The sequence below is a fragment of the Arvicola amphibius genome, chromosome 10 (genome assembly GCF_903992535.2).
Source record: "Arvicola amphibius chromosome 10, mArvAmp1.2, whole genome shotgun sequence".
NCBI classification, from domain to species: domain Eukaryota; kingdom Metazoa; phylum Chordata; class Mammalia; order Rodentia; family Cricetidae; genus Arvicola; species Arvicola amphibius.
This window is the reverse complement of record NC_052056.1, coordinates 72,193,253-72,214,370: the sequence shown is the minus strand read 5'-3', so window position 1 is coordinate 72,214,370 and position 21,118 is coordinate 72,193,253. Positions and strand designations below refer to the sequence as shown.

At 44.4% G+C, this 21,118-nt stretch overlaps 1 protein-coding gene across 4 annotated transcripts in view; it reads left to right on the top strand.

Moving 5' to 3' along the window:
- The window catches only part of Vps8 (VPS8 subunit of CORVET complex), a 216,731-nt gene that overhangs the window by 87,633 nt on the left and 107,980 nt on the right, over window positions 1-21,118 (top strand). For all 4 annotated transcript variants that reach the window (XM_038345871.2, XM_038345872.2, XM_038345876.2 and 1 more), the window contains 6 exons: window positions 3,722-3,773; window positions 7,769-7,811; window positions 9,939-10,011; window positions 10,656-10,775; window positions 15,344-15,415; window positions 20,390-20,509. In XM_038345871.2, the coding sequence (XP_038201799.1) occupies window positions 3,722-3,773; window positions 7,769-7,811; window positions 9,939-10,011; window positions 10,656-10,775; window positions 15,344-15,415; window positions 20,390-20,509 (480 nt within the window). The remainder of the gene's footprint in view (window positions 1-3,721; window positions 3,774-7,768; window positions 7,812-9,938; window positions 10,012-10,655; window positions 10,776-15,343; window positions 15,416-20,389; window positions 20,510-21,118) is intronic.

Genomic DNA, 21,118 nt, shown 5'->3' with positions numbered 1-21,118 from the left:
CTTTGTAGATCAGGTTGATCTCAGCCCACAGAAATCCTCCTGCCTCTGTCTCCCAAAGTGTCAGGATTAAAGGCATATGCCTCCAGGCCTGTCTCTAAAGGATTATTTTTTAAAAATTACATTTACTCATTTTTTGTGTGTGCATGCACGCCTGTGTGTTTATGTGTGGTGTGGTTAGGCATGTGTGTGTGTCGGGGACGGTTGATTCTCATTCTTCTGTCACATGGGTCCTAGGGATTAAACTCAGGTTGCCAGGGCTCCTTCTGCACTGAGCCATCTCACTCACTGGCCCTCAGCTTGGGACTTTTAGGTGGTATTTGCTTTTTTAATTTCTTGTTGCTGATGATTGAACTCAGAACCTCTGTGTGCTGTGTATTCTCTACACACAGAGCTACACCTTTAGCCTCAGGAGTCTTTAGTTGCATATGTGAATATTTAAATATCAGGGAACAGTAGACAGAAATAATGCCTACTGTTAACTTTAAGTTCTGTTCTGTTTTATGTAACTTTCCCAAAAGGTCTAAGAAATTTGTGTAATTGTGGTAAGGAATGCAGTGCTGGTGGGCACTGCTGTCCTGAGTATGGTGTGTGGTAGGTCCTGAGAGTCGTCAAGAGTCTGTGAGCTGCTACTCTGTGACTTTGCTGAGGCTTTCCTGGTGCTGCTGCTATCTCCCAGGACACCTCCCTAGGAGAGTCTAGGAGCACTGAGGCTTTTGTCTCTGGATGGTGTGACCGCAGATACATATGGCTTTCTCAGTCCCTGCTTATTGCCGTAGTGGCAAAGGTACCCCAGGAGCCAGACACTCACTTTAGTATTGTCTGGCCAGCAGCTGTTCAGTTAGCACACCACCTTCGATTTCGGTCACACCGTTTTCTGTGGTCAGTTTCTAACCCCGACTGTCGGTGATATTGAGACTCTGACCTTTGCTTTAATCGTGTCAACTGTCCCCTCAGTAAGGCTTATCCTTCCCTACATGCAGAATGTTCTCACACCGCTTCAGGACCACCATTAGGAATAATTAATGTGGTGTCCAGTTTTACCCAAAATAATTCCTTAAAGCAAGTTCTAATTTGAGACATTCATTCCACTTTGATAAAAAATGGTTGTTGAGGTCGGGTTGGTAAGATGGCTCAGTGGGTAAAGGCTCTTGGCAACCTGACCTTGATCCCTGGAACCTACATGGTAGAAGGAGAGATCCAGTTTTCCCAGGGTCTCTTTTGACCCGCGCATACATGCTGCCGCTCACCCCCCCCCCCAACACACACATTTAGAAAATACGTTAATTAAAAATATTGAACTGGCTGCTGGGTTTTTATGTTGCTTTTTAACAGTTTCATTCTATCTGCTTTTGTTCGTTTACAGTCTGGTTTATGGTTCTGGGTTGCCATGTCAGGTGGAACATGGCTTTGAGCTTGCCTCTCTTGTTCAGAGTAGTTTCTGCCTCGAATGGGTCTCGGCGGGGCAGCCTGGTATTTGCTACTGGGCGGTTTGGAGATGTGAGCAGTAGGCAGTGGGTTCATGCCGTGGTTCCTTTTTTCAGTGTATAAGGCATAGCTGTCTTATTTCGGAAGAGGTCTACATTAAAAGACAGTTTGCTTCTTTTGAAAATTGCTAGGTTTTCCAGGATGAAAGACTGAAATCTCCCCAGTGCCTCGTGTTGGGAGGAAAGTCCTCTCCTCTACTAATTTAGGACCGAATGTGGAGGGGAGTGAAGGGGCAGTGGGGAAGGGACTGCAGTGTGCAGAGCGGAGAAAGCATGGCCATCCAGTGTGTGTCAGAATCAGTAGTGGTTCGTTCTTAGAGCTGACCGCTCACTAATGGTTAGTTCCACGAGTAGGCAGAGGTAAAGGCTGGCACATCCAAGGCCTTAACCAGAAGGGAAGGGGGCAGAGTTAGGGCTTCCAGAGGAGAGCTTTTTGCTTTGTTTCCCTTTAAAGCATGTGAGTCTCTCTACATTGGCTAGCCTCTCATCCTGGGATTCTCCTGTCTCTACCACCTGAGTAGCTGGAATTAGCTGGGACTGTCTGCTCCAGTTTTTTGTGCTTCTTGATGCTAGCAATCAGTACAGTGGAATCTCACTGGGTACACAAACCCCATGCCCAGCAGTGGATGGCCAGCACTAAACAAACTCAGTGGCAGCTTTTGGGATTTATTGTTCCATATGGCTTTGTTTGGGCATTTTTCAACCTTACTGGTAATTTGCTTGTATATTATGGTTTCTCATTTTGTGTTCTTATGGCTGTGTGTGTGAGAGTGGGAGAGAGAGAGAAAGAGAGAGAGAGAAAGAGAGAGAGTTTTTTCTTCTACTTTTTAAAAAATCTGATTTGTTTTTATTTTCCTTTTTGTTTCCGTTTTGTTTATTTGTTTGTTTGTTTGTTTTTGAGGCAGGGTTTCTCTATAGCTTTGAAGCCTGTCTTGGAACTAGCTCTTGTAGACCAGGCTGACCTCTAACTCACAGAGATCCCCCTGCCTCTGCCTCCCGAGTGCTGGGATTAAAGGTGTGTGCCACCACCCAGCCTTTTCTCTTTGTTTCTAAAGAGAGAGAAAGAAGGTATGGAGTGGGAAGGCTTTCAGAGGAGTTTGGGGAAGGGAAATTGTGATCAGAATATGTCGTATTAAAAGTTTTTATTTTTAATTAAAAAACAAAGTAAGGTGGATGAAAATAAGTTGTAAACAAAGTTTGTGAACCTGCCTTAATCGTGGTAAGCAGTTTTTGTGTTTGGTTACAGTGACAAGTGCAGCAAGGGGCTTGAAGCAGTTGAATGTCCAGAGCCACCAGGGTGATTCTGTAAGGGCTTTTAGTCATTATCCTAGTGTGACGAAGGGAGCAAGATAAACAACTTCGAGGGGCTGACTCTGTGTATCTCAGATAATAAATATTCATAAATGTCATTGTTAAGAAGTCAGTTTCTCTCTAGTCAAGAATGTTGGGCATGGTGACTTATGCCTAGAATCCACGTACTTAGAGCTGAGGCAGGAGGATTACTATGAAATATAGGCCGTCCCAAGCTGCAGAGTAAGACCTTATCTCCAAAACCAGACAAGAATTCCTCTGGAAGACCCTGGCCATGATCTCTTTGGGTCTGTGGGTTGAGGTGGCATAGGTTGAAGGGGCATTGGTAGATCGGTATTTAGAATTAACCAGACTAGCTTTAATATAAAATATTCAGCTTTAATAAAGGGAAGAAGGGAAACTTACAAAACCAGGGTTCCAGCAATTCAGGAGCGCAGGAAAACAAAGAGGAAGTGGGAAGCGCACCCACAAGATTTATAAGTAAATCTTGGCCTTAGGGGGATACACCCCACAAACAGAATGTGATTGGCTGAGCTTCCCCATCAGAAGGTAATGTCCTTTTCCCTGGGGCTGCAGCTGTTGAGATGTCCCCCAGTGGGCAGTATCTTTACCACTCACTGGGATGGTGTCCTTCATCTGATTACTATTCTTTTGAATACTAAAGCTCTTTCTGAACCTGAGATGCTTTTTACATCAAAAACCACAATCTCAACAAAGACCTTCATATAGCTGGGGTTTATTAAATTAGGGCATGGCTTCAGCATTTCCCTGGTGATTCTTCTGAATAGCTCTGTTCGTAGCAAGTTTTGTATTAAGCACAACAGCAAATAACTCCATCAAAGAAATGATTGATAACTTTAATGTTATTGATTATTTTTTAAAATATTGTGCTTTAAAATGATGATGATTTTTCTGTTTGAATTTAGAAACTGTTCAAAGTCATTGCCCCTCCTCTGAATGCAGGAAAAACTCTTACAGGTATGACTTCTTTGTTACATTGTGACTGATATATTTGGTGGGGTCACACATGCTCCACAGTGCACATGTGGAGGTCAGTGGGCAGCACTGCGGAGTCCTCTGCTTTTCTCCCCTTCCACCTTCACTTGGGTTTCAGGTCAGACAACATGCGTTTTCACCCCCGAGCTGTCTCGCTGGCCCTCCCCCACCTTTCTTCTAGAGACAGGGTTTCTGTCTGAACCCGGAGTTGTCTGCTTGGGTAATGCTGGCAAACCAGTTCTGGGGTGTGCCGGGCAGTGCTGAAGCTACAGTGTGCTTTTCTATGGTTGCTGGGGATCCAGGCTCAGGCTGTCATGCTTGCACGGTGAGTGCTTTACCACTAAACCATGCTGCTAGCCCCTCCTACATTTTATTCTGATAGGAATTCCTGTTTCATTAGAAAAGGCGCATCATTATGTGTCTGCCTTTTGAACTGTGGTGAGATTTATTTTATGGCTGAGTGTCTGGTCTGTTTTAGAGGTGTTTCAGTTACACCAGGGAATGTGTTGAAAGTATTCTATTTAGTGGGATTTTCTGGTATTGGATTATGGTTTTGTGCAAGTCTTCCAGGTCCTGCCTGTCTTCTGTAATTGCTTTATTGAAAACTGGCACAGAGATCTTTACTGTTATTTCATTGTTCTGTCTCGTGCCTCAGTTCTTCCAGTTTTTATAGCTAATATTCAGAAAATGTTTACCATTTGTATGAATGACAGTTTCATGGGACATCTCCAAATTGTTTATATCTGTGATGATATTTAATGTTTCAAATTTAATATAGCCTAACTCCTTTTGTGAAGTAATTCCTAAAGACTTGGTAACTGTTATCAGAATGTCTTTTGTTCATGGTAAATAACCTGGTAACATTATATATCAAAATTACTTTAGCTCAAATGGGAAAGTAGATTCCTGCCAGACTCTCCTAATTGCAATTTAGCTGAACTGAAGCAACAGTATAAGTTAATTTTTTATTGCTTTTCAAAAGTTTGTGAGCTGCATTGACGGTTTTGACTCCATGTGGAAGTTGCTGTTTATCAAAATTGCTAAGTCACACAGTGCAAGCGTTAGGAAGAAGCATTTGTACCTGGGAAACTTGGAAGGCAAACCCGAGAAGGACGTGGCTTACGCAGAGGCCACCTGCTCCACCAGGGGCAGGTGCACCAGCTTCTGCTCAGGGCATAAGATAAGCTGTGGCCATAAAACTGTGCACAAAAAGCCCCATTCTCCACAGTTTGAAAACTGTGGTCTTCGTGTAATCAGAGAGAAGTGTCAGTACATCTCCCACTAGAGCTCCTTTGCTGCTCTGTGGGTCTTTCCTGTCTCTCGCCATCAGTAACTGTACAGATTAGCGCTTCCCCTTTCGCTCCTACCCACCCTTTCAGCCCTCTGGTGGCTGCTCTCATTAAGTCTGTGCAGGATCTACAATCTCTAGCCAGTGGTACAGTTAGAGGGGTCGACAATGCCAGTGTGGTGATTTGAAAGAGCATGACCTGCAAAGGGAGTGGCACTATTAGGAGGTGTGGCTTTGGCAGAGTAGGTATGGCCTTGTTGGAGGACTGTGTCACTGTGGAGGTGAGCTTTGTGGTCTCATATGCTCAAGCCATGCCCTGTGGCTTAGACCACTTCCTTTTGCCTACACAAGATGTAGAGCTCTCAGCTCCCTCTCCAGCACCATGTCTGCCTGCACACCACCATGTGTGTGCATTAATAAGGGACTAAACCTCTGAACTGTAAGCTGCTACCTCAATGAAATGTTTTCCTTTATAAGAGTTGTTGTGGTCATGGTGTCTCCTCACAGCAATAGAAGCTCTACCTAAGACCATCAGAACCTGTTGCTCTTTATCTGGATCCTTGTCCCCCTAGTGTCTTTGACCAGGAGTATCACATGACATTTGTCTGTCTGTTGTTTTTTTCTAGTTAACAAGCTGGTAGATAGTGGGTGACAAGCTCAGATATGGATTTCACACCTCTGATAAAGTGATCAATGTAGCCTAGGCCTTGGCACGGTTCTGTGGTGCATGCCCTCTTCTGAGTTCATCTGAGGCAGTCCCAGACTAGGATGATGGTATTCTGATGGTCTCTTTTCCCAGCCACTGTCAGCTCCTCACCATATTGTCTCCATCACCTTTTCTTCTGGAAATGCCACCCACAATCTGGTTGCCACTTTCTCATCAGGGACACAGAGTCCAGACTCAGTCATGGCAGACGGTGTGTTTTATGGGGATTGTTTTCTGCCTTCCTGCATTTGGTTCAGTAGTTGTCTTGGTTCTTCCTGAGTCCTCAGATCTGGACATCCAGTAGTGTGGTGCTGACTCTGCTGGGGCTTGCGAGGACCTCACTTCACGGTAACTGTCTACAGTGTCAGAAGGTCATAGCCCTGAGACTGACTGCACCCAAGAATATCAGACCACACCCCTCCCCTAATAGTGGTCAGGGAGACCTACTTGATTCTTTTGTTTAGTTTTCAGTTCCCTGACAGGTTAGAGTTTTCCTTTGGCCTTCATGGGCAGAGCTTCAGCGTTGGCTCTGGTTGTGAGTAGGGCCACTTCTGGTCTTCCCTGGGTGTGTGCAGCTCTCATGTGTGCTGTTCTGTGCTGCTGGGATCCCAGGAGTACATTGGGCTTTTAAACTCTTGCAGATTCATCCTTCTTAGTCCTCAGTGATGGCAGTGCCTCAGGCAGCTGCAGTGGTTGTTCTCACAATGCCCTAAGAGCAGTGCTTTCCTCTCGGAAGGGTGCTGGGTCTGGGTAAGAACAGTCATGTGGATACTCTGGATTCTGCTGTTTCCCCACTGAGTAGTTCCTCGTTCATTTTGTCGGGCAGCTGTAGTAAGAATGGCTCTTAAGGGAGCTGCCAGGTTGGTGGTGTGCTTGACCCTAGGGCCTCATGCAGACTAGGCCCTCATTCTTGGGATTTCTGTCTGTCACTTAAGCTGGAGAAACTAGAAGTCTTCCTGAGTGTTGTCTCAGGTGGCACAGTGCATTTAATCCTGAGGGAAAGGCCTCAGGAGAAGAGAACTCTGGGTGTCCTCAGGTTGCCAGCATCTTTTTGCTCTTCTGTAAATCCACATATTTGTGTATTAAGTGCGGGCTTGCAGGGATTTTTGTTTGTTTACAATGATGGGGGCAGGAGTAATTTCGTTCGGTCTTAATCTGTTATATTTAATTATAGCCCAAACCTTATATTACTGAAACAGACTTGAAAGTTGGCTTTTACACATGAATCTACCATAAAAGGATGTGGAATATAGTGCTGAAGAATCTAGATGGAGTTGTTTTTATGACAAAACTCTAGAACACACTGGGAAGCCTTGAGCAGTGGAGAACGAATTAGATTTTGTTTGCTGTCTCTGCACATCCACTGACCACCTGCTTGCGTGTCAGACACCATGCTGGCTGCTTAGAGGCCAAATCACGGACTTCCCACTCCAAAGGAGCTCCTGGGAAGGGCAGAGAGGGGCATGCTAATTCATAGATTCAGCTCACTAGGAATATATTACAAGCTAGATATACTCTTCCTGAGATTTCTAACAATTAAACAACTAAAGTATTTACAAAATCTTGTGCTAGCAAGATGACTCAGTGGGTAAAGGCTCTTTCTGCCAAGGCTGAATTCAAACCCCAGACCCACACAGTGGAAGGAGAAAACTGACTCCAACTCCCAAAGTTCTCACGTGACCATGAGAACACACCGTAACTGCATCTCAGTGGTGCCTGGCCATGGTCTACATGTCGCCAGCTTTTCTCCCCTTCCCTGTGCCCAGGCTGTCATACATAAGCATCTACTTAACTCTGCCCGTGTTTACAGATACAACCTAATGGAATATTTGATAAGTGGCAGTAATCGTCATCTCACGTTTATGTTATTTGGAAACATATTTACTTCCTGTTAAGGCCAACTTTGAGTTTTCCCCCACATAGATGTTACAGCTCTGAAAAGGGCGGAGAGAGACACGCTCAGTGCTTTTCTTTCTGTTTCAGATGAGCAAGTTGTTATGGGCAACAAGCTCCTGGTGTACATCAGGTGAGAGTTCTGATGTGTCCGACTGTGCCCCGACTCCCCGTGTTTGAGGTGGTATGACAATATCCTGTCTGTCTAGTGCTTTCCAATATTTCAGAGCTGTTTAACATAGAGCAGGTTCTATGTTCGGCAGTATCCGAAGCTTTTTGTGTTATTCCTGATAGACACTAACTCCCGACAGTGCCCGGCTAGTCCCCAGGAAGAATTCTCTGTTGGTGGCCGAGAGACCTGCCATGTAGTGCATTCTGCTTTTTCCTCCAGAAGGTCTGGGTGATGTGTGTTACCCTGTTTTACAAATAAGGACAAGAGGTTTGTTTAAGTCACAGAGACATTAGTGACAGAGGTGAAACTGTACTGTTTATGTCCCTACCTGTAGAAGAGGGTTCATTCCAGTAGAGTATAAAGGCTCGGTCCTGGTAGAACTGGCCATGTGGCTGCTTGGCAGGAAGGCGGGGAGCATCATTTTAGTTCCTGTGGCATTGGAGTAGGCACTGGCCAGTTTCACACCTCTTAGACTGGTTCGCTAGTAAGGACACAGCCACAGTTACCCAACACCTTATTACTTTATTCTACACTCTAGAATATATGGTACCAAGTTGTTTCTGTTATTAAAAATTGATGACGGATTCTTAGAGGTGTAAAGTTTGTTCCTACCCCTCCCCAAAAGAGTTAATTAAGAGACATATGCAGATCTCCATAAATAATTAAGATCATTAATTTTTTTTAAGAAATTCTGATTCTGAGGCGAAGCTCCAGGGCAAGTTCTTTCTCAGATGCAGACACCCCTGAAAAGCGGTGGTCACCCCAGAGCTTATCCCACAGCTCGTTCTGCGTTTTACCCACCGCCTGAAACCTCTAGTCTTAAAGTCTTGGAGGCCTCTAACAGGCAAACTGTAGTTGAATGGTACCATTAAGTTCTTTCTCGATGTCAAGTCTGAGGTGTTTGATGGAGGGTTCCTATTGCTACTGCCCTTGAGTGCGGTACAGGGATGGAGGCCCCTGCTCAGGCACAGGATACAAGGTGCCGCCCCCCATCACCCATGTTTTCTGAACTGAGTATCATCTTTGTGTTTTTCCTTGAACTGGCACTTGAAAACATAAAAATTATGCATATTAATGGGCTACCATGTGGTGTTTAAGTGTTAGTGCGGTTCTCTCTGGAAGCTTTCTGGTGAAACAGTTCAGAAGCCTTTGTAGAACATGGGCCTGCGCCTTCAGGCCTGACCCACAGTCTGAGTCAAGCCAGACTCCCAGACTCCCTCCATCGCTCCTTGGAATGGAGACTTAGGAGGCTGCACTGTGATTGACAGCTCTCAGGTTATGGCGCCTGGCTCCACCATGCTCCCTGCCAGGTCCCCCAAGCGGTACTGACTCAAGTGACAAGCTTCTCCCACTCTAAAAGACAGTCCGACGTTGCTGTTGTTTGGGGGATTGGTCCAAAAGTCCTCGGGACCAGTGATGAAGACAGCCAGAGATGAAGCTGGCTGGCTGTAGAGATTCCTCTGGCCTCCCCTCGTCATCCTGCTCATGGTAGCTCTTTCATTTTAATTCTCTCTCTCCCCTCTCCCCATCCCCTCTCCCCTCTCTCTCTTCTCCCCCTCCCCTCCCCTTTCTACCCTCCCCCCTCCCCTCTCTCCCATCCCCCTTTCCCCTCTCTCTCCCCTTACCCCCTTCTCTCCTCTTTCCCCCACCTCTCCCCCATCTTTCATTCTCTTAATGCAAGGCATCTCCAGAATTTAAAGGGAAGTCTCTCCTTCCCTTTAAGGCCCCATCATGTTCAGATTCCCATATTTTATTGTTTCTGTCTAATGTTTTCTTCCCACCTTGAGGCCCCATCATGGCCTTGAGGAACTTTAATTACAATAAACCTGACTTGTGAGGGTAGTTTATATGTCAGCTTCCTTTCTGGACTAATCACTGCAGCCTTCTTCTCTTTTGACCCTTTCTTCTGGCCTCTGGAAGTACACGGTGCCCTTATCTGGTCTCAGCTCTGCAGAGCAGCAGCAACCTGGCTGTGACCCTGACCTGACCTGAGTCTGCGTCATGACGGAAGCAGCGTCTCAGGGTTGAAGCTGTTACTCATGTGAAGTTATCCCCTTATGGGTCATCAGACCTCTTCTTGTTTTCCAGCTGTTGCCTGGCAGGTCGTGCCTACCCCCTTGGTGACATCCCTGAAGATCTTGTTCCCTTGGTTAAAAACCAGGTGAGTCTTATTATACAGTGTTTTTACTGTCTGGACCTCTTAAGATGACTGTCTCAGTTAGGGCTTTTCTTGTGGTAAACACCATCAATAAAACCAACTTGGAGAGGAAAGGGTTTGTTTCAGCTTATACAACACACTCCCTCTCTGAGAGAAGTCGAGACAGGAACTCAAACAGGACAGGGACCTGGAGGCAGGAGCTGAAGCAGAGGCCATGGAGGGGAGCTGCTTACTGGCTTGCTCAGCCTGCTTTCTCTTAGAACCCAGAACCATCAGCCCAGGGGGACTACAATGAACTGAACCTCCTATTTCAACCAGTAATTAATTAAATGTCCTGTAGGCTGGCTTACCGACAGCCTGATCTTACAGAGGCATTTCTCTCAATTGGCTGTAGCTTGTGTCAAGTTGGCATAAAGCTAGCCAGTGTAATGGCTGCAGACACATTGCAGTTAGACATTAAACATAACTCAGGAATTCCACTCTAAGGACAAGAATCTGCAGTGGTTAAGAGAGGATTTAAAAGAAACACTGCGGGACGCGGTGGCAGTTTCAAGTGCCGCTCAGCCCGCCTGTGTTCCCTCCACATGGATCCTTGTCCCGTAAGACGGCAGCTGCCGGGAGATAATCACAGTTGCTTCAACCCGCAGGTGTTTGAGTTTCTGATTCGGCTGCACTCTGTGGAAGCGTCCTCTGAGGAGGAAGTCTATCCGTATGTTCGGACTTTGCTACACTTTGACACAAGAGAGTTTCTGAACGTCTTGGCACTGGTAAGGGACACTGTGATTCTTAAAATATTTCCAAATGATCCAAAGATGCGTGTGTGTGTGTGTGTGTGTGAATGCATGTGTGAATTAGAAGACCCCCCCACCTAGTAGTAATGCTCCAGCAGGAGAGGAAGGAGTTGAAATGCAGCTCTTTCCTTCCTTGCATTTTTGTTGGTTTTTTTTGTATTTATAAAATGCTATAAAAATCAGAGTACTGTTTCCCATAATTTATTTACTTTTATTTTATGTGCATTGGTGTTTTGCCTGCCTGCATGTCTGTGTGAGGGTTCAGATCCTGCAGGTATAGACAGTTGTGTGCTACTGTGTGGGTGCTGGGAATTGAACCTGGGTCCTGTGGAAGAGCAGTCAGTGCTCTTAACTGCTGAGCCATCTCTCCAGTGCAACATTTTTTTTTTTTTTTTTTTTAAAAAAAAGCTTTTTGCTAGGTGGTACGACCTCTGATTCCATACATTATGTCACCGGTGTCCACAGTACGGATGAGCTCTGAGGGAGACGTAATGAGTGCGGTAGAGTTAGCTGCAGTTGAGTGGACTGTGGAAGTCCCAGCTGAAAGGCACCTTCATTTAATTAGGGTAGTGGCTGGAGTCTGCCAGGAGGAAAGAGCTGTGGAAGTTCTCTTTCACGTCTCACTGTTACAACACCTGCTAAATCTCCATGCCTTTGATTAGCAGTTGAATAACACTTCATAGCAAATGGGACCCTCTGCATCTTGAGTGACATCTGGCTGTAGCAGCCTGGGATGAGGGAGGGAGGAAAGGGGGAGGAAGAGAGAGAATGTGTTTGTGTGTGTGTGTGTGTGTGTGTGTGTGTGCTTCATGTTCTAATGTCAGAAGATGGAACTGAGATATTTTCTTACCCATCCTCTTGTCCTCAGACAGGGTCATATTTAAGACATACTTCAGATATTTAAGTATAGAAATATCTCTGGTTGAACTTTCCAGATTAATAAATGTTCCTGTGACCTCATCTTTTATTTTTCTGTGTGAATAATTAACTTGATAATTCAATGGCTGTTTCCCCTCCCTCCCTTCCTCCTTCCTTCCCTCCCTCTCTTCCTCCCTTCCTTCCTTTCTTCCTTTTTTGGTAGTGGAGGAGAAAATTTATTATTGATGAGAGGGAGACGTAGTCAGAGGCAGGGACATCTGAGAGAGTCCAGAGTGGACTCTCCTCTGAGGGGAGGGGAAGGGGACCAGGTGCAGCAGCCAGGAGGCCCAAAGGAGAGTAGATGAAAAGCTGTTTTGTTCTCAGTAGTTGCTTTTAAAGCCTGCCATGTGCCAGGCAGAAATAGAAAGGGAAGGCATGCCAATCCGAGGAAAGAGAAGTTAGAGAAAATCCGTGGTCCATTTAAAGGCTAGCAGGTTCTTGAATAGAACTGATAGAGTCTTGAAAGCCCATGGCTGTGCAGATCCTTTTAAACTATCCATGAGGACAACATGCAGTCTGTTTCCTTGGTCAGGAACATAGCAACCATCATTTCTATGTTATTTAGCATTCCTCAGAACCAGGACTGCTAAGTGCAAACCAGCAGAAGATACTCCGGGGTCTTTTCTCACTCCTGTTCAGTGTGCCCCTTGTGACTCAGTTTCCATCCCTTTGTGTGTAGTCCTGTATGGACTTAGTGCTTTTGTAACATACTACTTTAATGTTGCCACCCAGAATCTAGTGTTTTTGATGCATTTTATATTTAGAACACATTAAGCAATAATAAAAAAATTTTAAGTGCTGTGCTTGGCACTGTTTGGAGGATATGGTAGCTCATTCTGGTAATTAGGCTTAAAAATGTTGGCCTTTCAGAAACCGTGCCATAATTGTTTTTATTTTTACACTTTATTATTAAAATACATTAAAATTTTTTTCAGTTATAATATTAAGTCCTTGGTTTCCTCATGGCATCTGCATACATGCATTCATCATACTTTGTTTTCGTCCACTCCTCTCCCCAAGGTCCTCCTCAACTTCCTATCCTCCTCCCAGCCAATTCTTTTCCTTTCTGCAGTAAGTCCCCTCACATGTATCCTGCCACCTCGCTATGTCCTACTTCCTTGGTCTCTTCTGCCCCCCATGACCCTCTTTCTAGATCCATGTCCCACAACATGGATTTGTAAATTCACACATACACACACACACACACAAACATGCAGCTCCACAAACACTGTAAAACTAGGTTCTGCATGTGAAGAAAGCATGCAGTATTTATCTTTGTGAGTCTGGCTTATTTCCTTCACATAACGATTTCCAATTACATTCATTTTCCTGCAGATTTCATTTTTCTTTATGGCTGTATAAAATTGTGTTGTGTGTGTGATCCACATTTTCTCTATCCATTCAGCTGTTGATGGGCACCAACGCTGGCTCCATTTCCTGGCTATTGTGAAATGCACACCTGTACACCATGATTATTTTAAAATGCCTATCCCTGAAAACCCTTTTTCTTAATTGTAGAAATCATGAAAATAATTTTTCACGGCAGTAAATGGCATTTCAGTTATTTCCAAGTACTGATCTGAGTAGTGACTAAGCCTGCAGCTTTGCACCCTTCTGTCCTAAGGACTTGGTTCCAGGTTGCCCAGTTCTGCTGGGGTTTCTGTGACCTCCACAGGCCTCCAGAGAGATGGTCAAAGGGAGGCAAGAAGATTCAGTTCTACACAGTTCAGTAGCTGGTGTTGGTTCAGACTTTAAAAATCTGACCCCAAGTGGTTTATCATAGGCATATTTAAGTGCAGAACAACTCGGTGAAAATTTTCCTGGTGATAATTAACTCAGTCTCATGTGTACAACAAATCAGATGTAAACCTCCTTGAGGAACAAAGTAAGTTAAATAAAGATCGGACAGGACTGCATTGAGATTCAATGGGATGCCTTCTATAAAGAAAGGTTCTGTACGTAGAGTACAGAGATGAGGGAGAATTTAATAATTTGTTTCCTTCTGAAATTAGCAAATAACAATTACTTAGCATTTTCCCATAAAGACATGTTCTATAGATTGAGAAAAACAAGTCTATGATAGTGGTCTGGGGAGGATCTGGTGTGGTCACGGCTAGAAAGCATGTCTGCCCCCAGCTTCCTTCCCTTAATGGACAGCTCTGTGTGTTTGGCATCCCAGCTTCCCCTGGTGTTTGTCTGTGTCTACTCTTTTGTGGCACTGCCTTCTTCTTCCTCAGTCACTGGTTGTATAACAACACTGTATATATCATATTCATTTTAAGACCTTAGAATGTCATGACATATTAAATGCTGTAGTTTTCTGCTTAATTTCATAGAAATACGTTATCATAAATATAAGACATAACTGGGACTGGAGTGGGCTCAGTGGTTAAGAGCACTTGCTGCTTTTGCGGACGACTTGGGTTTGATTCCTAGCCCCCATGTGGCACCTCACAGCCATCTGTAACTCCAGTTACAGGAGATCTGATGTCCTTTTCTGACCTCCACTGGCACTAGGTAGGCATGTGGTAGATGCACATACATGTAGGCAAAACACTCATACACATGAAATAAAAATGAATCTTAAAGAGTAGCTGGAGAGACCTCAGTGGTTAAGAGCATGTATTGTTGTTCTAGAGGACCTGAGTTCAATCCCAGCACCGTTGTCAGTGGCTCACAGCCACCTGTAGCTCCAGGGGCCTCTAGCACCTCTGGCCTCTGTAGGCACCTGTACTCTTGTAGAGAACTTCCCCTCGGTGTGTGTACTTATGTCTGTATATATAATTACATATAATGTAATTAGTTATACAAGTTATATAGTCATGCAATTAAAAATAGTAAAAGCAATTTTTTTTTGTTTTTTTTTTTTTGTTTTTCAAGACAGTGTTTCCCTGTAGTTTCTAGAGCCTGTCCTGGAACTAGCTCTTGTAGACCAGGCTGGCCTCGAACTCAGAGATCCGCCTGCCTCTGCCTCCTGAGTGCTGGGATTAAAGGTGTGCGCCACCACCGCCTGGCAGGTAAAAGCAAATTTTTAAAAATAAATCTGTTTGTTTTTTTTTTCCCAAGACAAGGTTTCTCTGTGTAGCCCTGGCTATCCTGGATCAGGCTAGTCTTGAACTCAGAGACTCACCTGTCTCTGCCTCATCAATGCTGGGATTAAAGACATGTGCCACTACCACTTAGTAAAAACAAACCATATTTGTGAATTTGTGTGGGCTTTACATTATGTCATTTCTGTGGAAAGACAGCTGCTCTGTCCATGTTCCTGGCTTGGCTGCTGTAATATAAGAAGCATCACCTATGAATGGCCATTCTTTGTATTTGAAATATTTGGACTCACCATACCTTTGACCATGCTGGGGTGGATAACATTCTGAATGCATATTTTCTTCACAAAATGTATCTGAATTAAAGAAATTACTGGATATTACTGGATAATATTCCTTAAAAATTAGAATACAAAGACTATCCTCATTTTATTTCTCAAATGCTTTAATAATCATCGAGACATTTTATAAAAGAAAATAAGTTCTATTGTTTCTTGCTAAAGGGGGGATTTAACAATTTGTTTCCTTCCAAAACTATCAAAAAGCACTCATTTTCAATTTTGTCTTTCTCTCTTTTAGACCTTTGAAGATTTTAAAAATGACAAACAAGCTGTGGAATACCAGCAACGCATTGTGGATATTTTACTGAAAGCAAGTATTCAAAGATTGCATGTCTTTCTATTGATTGATACTGTATTTAAGTGAATTGAACTTTTTATAGCAATATTTGAAACAATTTGTTCAGTGGAGCCATTTGTTGCAGTGCTAGTATTAGATTATGGTGTTTAGTCTTCAAGATGTGAATGAAATATTAGTGATTAATTGAAAAAGCTTACTGTGTCATAGTGTTAGACTGGATGCTGGGGTACAGTGTATGAGCCTCTAGAAATGCTTATTGTGGTAATCACTTTATTAGTATGATTGTGTGCAATAATAGAGACAGCTTTAAGAAATAATTAATGCCAAGAATCTCCGTCTCTTTCCAGCCTGCGCTGGTTACTATGGTATTACCATGTTCTGCTGTGGCATTAAGACGATGGGTGACACTTAAAAATGATTTGAGGATTATCTCAGTCCAGCTTCAGAGTTGGCAAAGACCTATTTTAGGCTCCGTGCTGTTGCTGTGCGTGCGTGCAGAGACAGACGGGTTCTTGTCCTGTGTTGGCTCAGCTCTTCAGAAAGTTTCCATTAAAAGCTTAGCGTTACCACTCTTCCTCTGCCCATAAAATAGAGGTTTATTCCTTTTAGATTACTTTGGTCAAGAGGCCATAATTAAAATGTCCTCTAGTTATATGTAGCACAAACACGCTGCAGCTGTGATATTCTCGGTGACATACAGGGCATGCTCGCAGTGTACACGTCAGCTCAGCTATTTATTAGCCTGGTAAGACAGGCAGTGGTGACTATGAGAACAGAATTTTTGAATTCTCAAGGCCAGTGAAATCCACGTGGTTAATATAAAGAATTTTCGTTTACATTCCCAGATAGTCTACCTATTTGTAGACCTGCCTTTCGTCTATCTGGTATTTTTCTGTGGCTCTCTGTTAGATCATTTGCAGTTAAATTGTACCCGAGAGACAACTCAAAGTGACAGTAGTCTATTACGGAGATGTATTATTCTTTTTTAAGCTGGAGATAGGCAATCTGACCCAATAGAGTGGCTTCAGAACCCCCAGGGGTTGAGCTCGCTCTGTTTCTATTACACTTAGCGCATGGGTTCTGTCTGGTTCAGTGTAGCTGTTCAGGGCCAGCTGTTCCCTGCAGCTAACAAGTCCGTGCCATCAAGACCCAGAAGGAACTGTGTCCTTAAGGAAACGCCTTCGAAGTTGCACGTTATCCAGATCTTTGAGAGCTACTAAGAGAGACCAGAGCATTCTGGGTTACCATATGCTCAGCTAAAAATGAGAACTTGTGTTTATCAGTTAGGAGGGAAGAACAGATACTAGAGAATGTGTTAATGCACTTTTACCATCAGACAGGCCCAAGATTTTATCGAGAAAAGGGTTTATTTAGCTCACAGTGTTGGAAGCTGAAAGCATAAAATTGGGTAGCCTTGCCTGTCCGGCTTCTAGTAAAGGTCTCCTCGACTTTGTTACAACATGGTGAATGGCATCAAGTACCAGGAAATGTGAGAGGAAGTCAAGCAGTCAGAGAGAGATTGTAGGGATCAGGTGAACTCTTTTTGTGACAGCTCAGCATTAATCTTGTCCCAGAGCAATGTCTGCCATGACCTAGGTTCTGCCTACTAGGCCCTGACTATCAAAAGTTTCATGTTTTTACAAGTGAGACCAAGCTTGCAGCTCGTATACCTCGGGGAACAAACTGTATCTAAACTATTGCCTAGTATATAGCATTTTTGCTGTATCCATCCAAGTGGTCTTCTGTGACACCCAAGACCCTCTATATGTTATAGTCCCTGACTACTCTCTAGCTGATTCCTTTCCTTCTCTGTGCCCCACCTCCATACACACGCTATTCTGCATGCTCTTCACCCATGTTGACTTACCCGAAGCCACCAAGCTTCTGTGTCAGCATCACGGCTTATGTTCTTTTAGCTCCTCAACGCCGCTTTCCGCCCTTTCTCTGTTAGATTCTGGACCGCCTTCTGTGTCCTCTCACACCCTTCTCCACGGGTTAGGGCGCCTCAATATTCTCAAGAGACTTTGTGCTGCACTTGCACACCGCATTGGAATTGTTTACAGATTTTCCTGCCTGACTTGAGCTTCCTGAAGATAGGAACTGAGGAGGATTATGAGTGGCACTTGCTATATGAATCACATTATTGTGTTGTGCTGTATGTACTCTATTCACCGCAGCCTGTTGTTGTAGGGTGCCCAGAACATGTGCTCTTCAGTGCCTGAAATCTAGTACCCATCAAGGAAACATGTATAGGAAACACGTATACGTCGGTCAGGTTGGAATTTGAATTTGAAGTTACGGTAGTCTGGAAGGTTGTTACGGATGCAGAGACTGGGGCTCCGGAACTCCCCGTGATGGCCAGCAGGCGGCTGTGCTTCCATGCTGTCCTTATACAATTCACCTCGAATCAATAAAGGCGTGAACATAGAGGTCACTGGTTTCTGGTGACAGTGTTGTACGTGTGTTGAAGTGTGCTTTGAGGGAGGTTTTGAGAGGACGCGAACAAATGCATGGCAGGGTGGACAGGTAGCCGAGGTTTTGGGCTGTGTGGTTGCAGAGAGGGAAAGAACTCAGGAGACCAAGAGATGCCTAGGAAGGTTTTTAAGGCCTTTGAAGTATTTTGGAGGAAAAATGTAATTATAAGATAGAATCAGTTAGACACTTGCTGAGTTGGCAAAGGAATCTGTTATGAGTTTGAACTGCTTTCTTAAAATGTTTGTGTAAAGTCAGGCAGTTTGGGGCCTTACAGAGCAGAAGAAGGGCTAACGGCAGAGAGGAGCACTAGTTGGGTCCCGAGATTGGAGTCCTAGACAAAGGCCCTTGGACACCAAGCAGGGTGATGACTGAGCCTGGGAAAGCTCTCTAAAGATCGTGGCCTGGAACATGTGTTATGCGGTGATGTAGCTGGCTGGCCACATGGAGGTACTGGGAGTGTATAACTGGAGGTGTAACTCAGGGCTGTGTGTCTTGGTACTGTTACTTGGCAATGATAGTATAGTTGAACAAGTGCCGACTGCCATCGTAAAACAGGAGGGCAGAGGAAGGGGCTTGTTGCCCACCAAGTAAGAAGGTAAGTCAGACCTAGGCCCTGGGGGAGCGTTTCATAGCAGCGAGATCTCACATCTCTTTGTCTGAGTGGAGGGTAGCAGAAGGAACTTGGAAGTCTTACAGTGGATATGCTGGGTTCTACACCTTCACTTGTGGTAAATTTACCCCAGCTAATCCAACTTGACAGCCCTCAACATCCAGGATCTTCAGTGACAAATGTCTGCATTCTTTCTTTGCTAATGGCAGGATTATCCGCCCACTGATCATGCTCACAATGTGTCGCTCTTACATTTTCCATATGTGGGAACACTTTTCCTGGCTGTTCTCTGCACTGAGCATGTGTTCCATCACTGCTGCTGCAGTGTGGGACCTTCCTCCCGTGGGCCCATGCAGCCCTCACACACTGGCCTCCTGACACTGTGTCCTCTCTGTACACAGGATCAGTTCCCAGCACAGCCCTGATCGCAGCCCACCCCTTCGTCCCATGGTTTGTGTCATGTCTTCCAGATTAGCGAGGCTGTCATCTGATTTCTCCTCTCTCTGCTTCTGAGTCCCAGAAGTACATGGGGTTTCCCTGGCAGACAGCTGCCCCCAGTACCCACACCATTGTTCTCACCTCTCTCTGTTGTTATTTCCAAAGGTTCTACTTAAAATTTCAGAGCTTTGTTTAGGAGTTGTTTCTCTCTCATTTTCTCAGAGATTCCTTCTGTAACTGTGAATCTAATGTACTATTGTGTTGTGGGTTTTTTTTTTTTTTTATAAAAATTAGGCTTCCACATTTTTTTTTGCGTTTATAATGATGTAATCTGACTATACATTTATAATGATGTAATCTGACTATACATTTATAATGATGTAATCTGACTGTACATTTTAGGATGTTTATCTGACTCATCATTATTCTTAGTTCATAACTGCAAATGCTGCTTCTCAGTCCCCTTCTCCATTTAAGATAGGATTCCAGCCAGGGAGTGGTGGTGCCCACGGTGGGCAGGGCCCCTACCTCACTTAACACAATCAAGATAACCCTCATACACACACAGGATGCCCGGAGGCCTGTGGCCCAGGTGATTCCAGCTTCTGTCAAGGTGGCAATCTGTGCTTCCCATCACCCTGTCAATGGCCCCTGTCATAGCACCATGTGTACTGGGGGACATAGGACACAAGAGCAAAGTTAAACCAGAGGAATGACTGCGATGGTAACACAAGCCGCCACCCCCAGGGCTGTCTGCAGACACAGCAGACAGCAGTCACCCCACGAAGGCAGCCGTAACTGCCTTCCTTCTGGGGTTCCATGGTGGCAGGTTATCTTACTTTTAACCCCCAAAGCAGCATTCTTATTTCCTTGTTGATAGGCAGATCTGTAGTAATGTTAGCAAAATTAAATGAAAATTATTTTAGTAGGCATTGCCAAGGATCCCAGAGAGAAGCGACCATTGTTTCTTTGAATTCTCTGGGATGCAGTTCTCGTTTGCTAGAAACATGACAAGATCACCCTGGTGTTTCCCTGAGATGTGCACGGAGCTATGTTCCTTCTCAAGATGGTACTGAGCCCGGCTTCTGTACCACTCATAAAAGAATATTCTTAGCTGGGCAGTGGTGGCGCATGCCTTTAATCCCAGCACTCTGGTGGCATGGCAGAGGCAGGGGATCACTGTGAATTTGAGGCCAGCCTGGTCTACAAGAGCTAGTTCCAGGACAGGCACCAAAACTTCAGAGAAACTCTGTCTCAAAAAACAAAAAAAAACCAAAACAAAACAAAAAAGAATATTCTTGTGAGTCTTCACTTATGAGGCTCCTATGCGTGTCTGTGTGCTTGTGTGCATGCATGTGTGCCTGTGTGTGTACCAGTGTGTGCGTGTGTGTGCATGTGTGTGCACATGCTTTTGATTCAAACTAGATGGGAGTATTGCCTCAATGGTTTGTTTTGCTCACCAGGTTATGGTGGAGAATTCAGACTTTACTCCATCACAAGTGGGGTGTCTCTTCACGTTCCTCGCTCGGCAGCTCGCAAAGCCTGACAATACTTTGTTTGTGAACAGAACTCTCTTCGATCAAGTGAGTGTCTCTACAGTGAGACCTGGAGCTGGTTTCTTCTGTTCTCGGGACTGTGTTCAAGTTCAGGATCTGAATTTGGGATGTGTGTTTTAATGATGTGTTCTGGGCAATATGATTCTGCCGGATGCCTAGCATTATGGAAGCATGGCTTATCAATATTCTATTTTTAAAAGTTATTTGGTTACTCTAAATTGCCTAGAATTTCTTGTTCTGAATTTGCTAACTTTGCCTGATGGTAAGACCATATTGGTGGTTTGGAGAAGAGATTACTTTGGAAAATTCTAGTCTCCTTATACGTGACTTTGAGTCTCTAGGCGTTCCTCAGTCACAGTGTGAACATCCCTCCCCTGCATGTCCACAGGGAGCACGAAGACTACCGTTATCTGCAGAAGTCGGTGATAACTGTGCTGTGGGGAGCACTTCTCAGAGCCAGGAGAGCACTGTGTGTGTTACCAAGTCTGCCAGATGCTCTAAAATCATTCTGATAATCTTCATTTTTCAGAGAAATCTCAGAAAGGTTAAACAGCTTGTCTAAAGCCAGACTCAGATCATTATTTTTTTCTAGCAGAAATCTTATTATATATATTAGGATAGGATTCAGATTCAAGC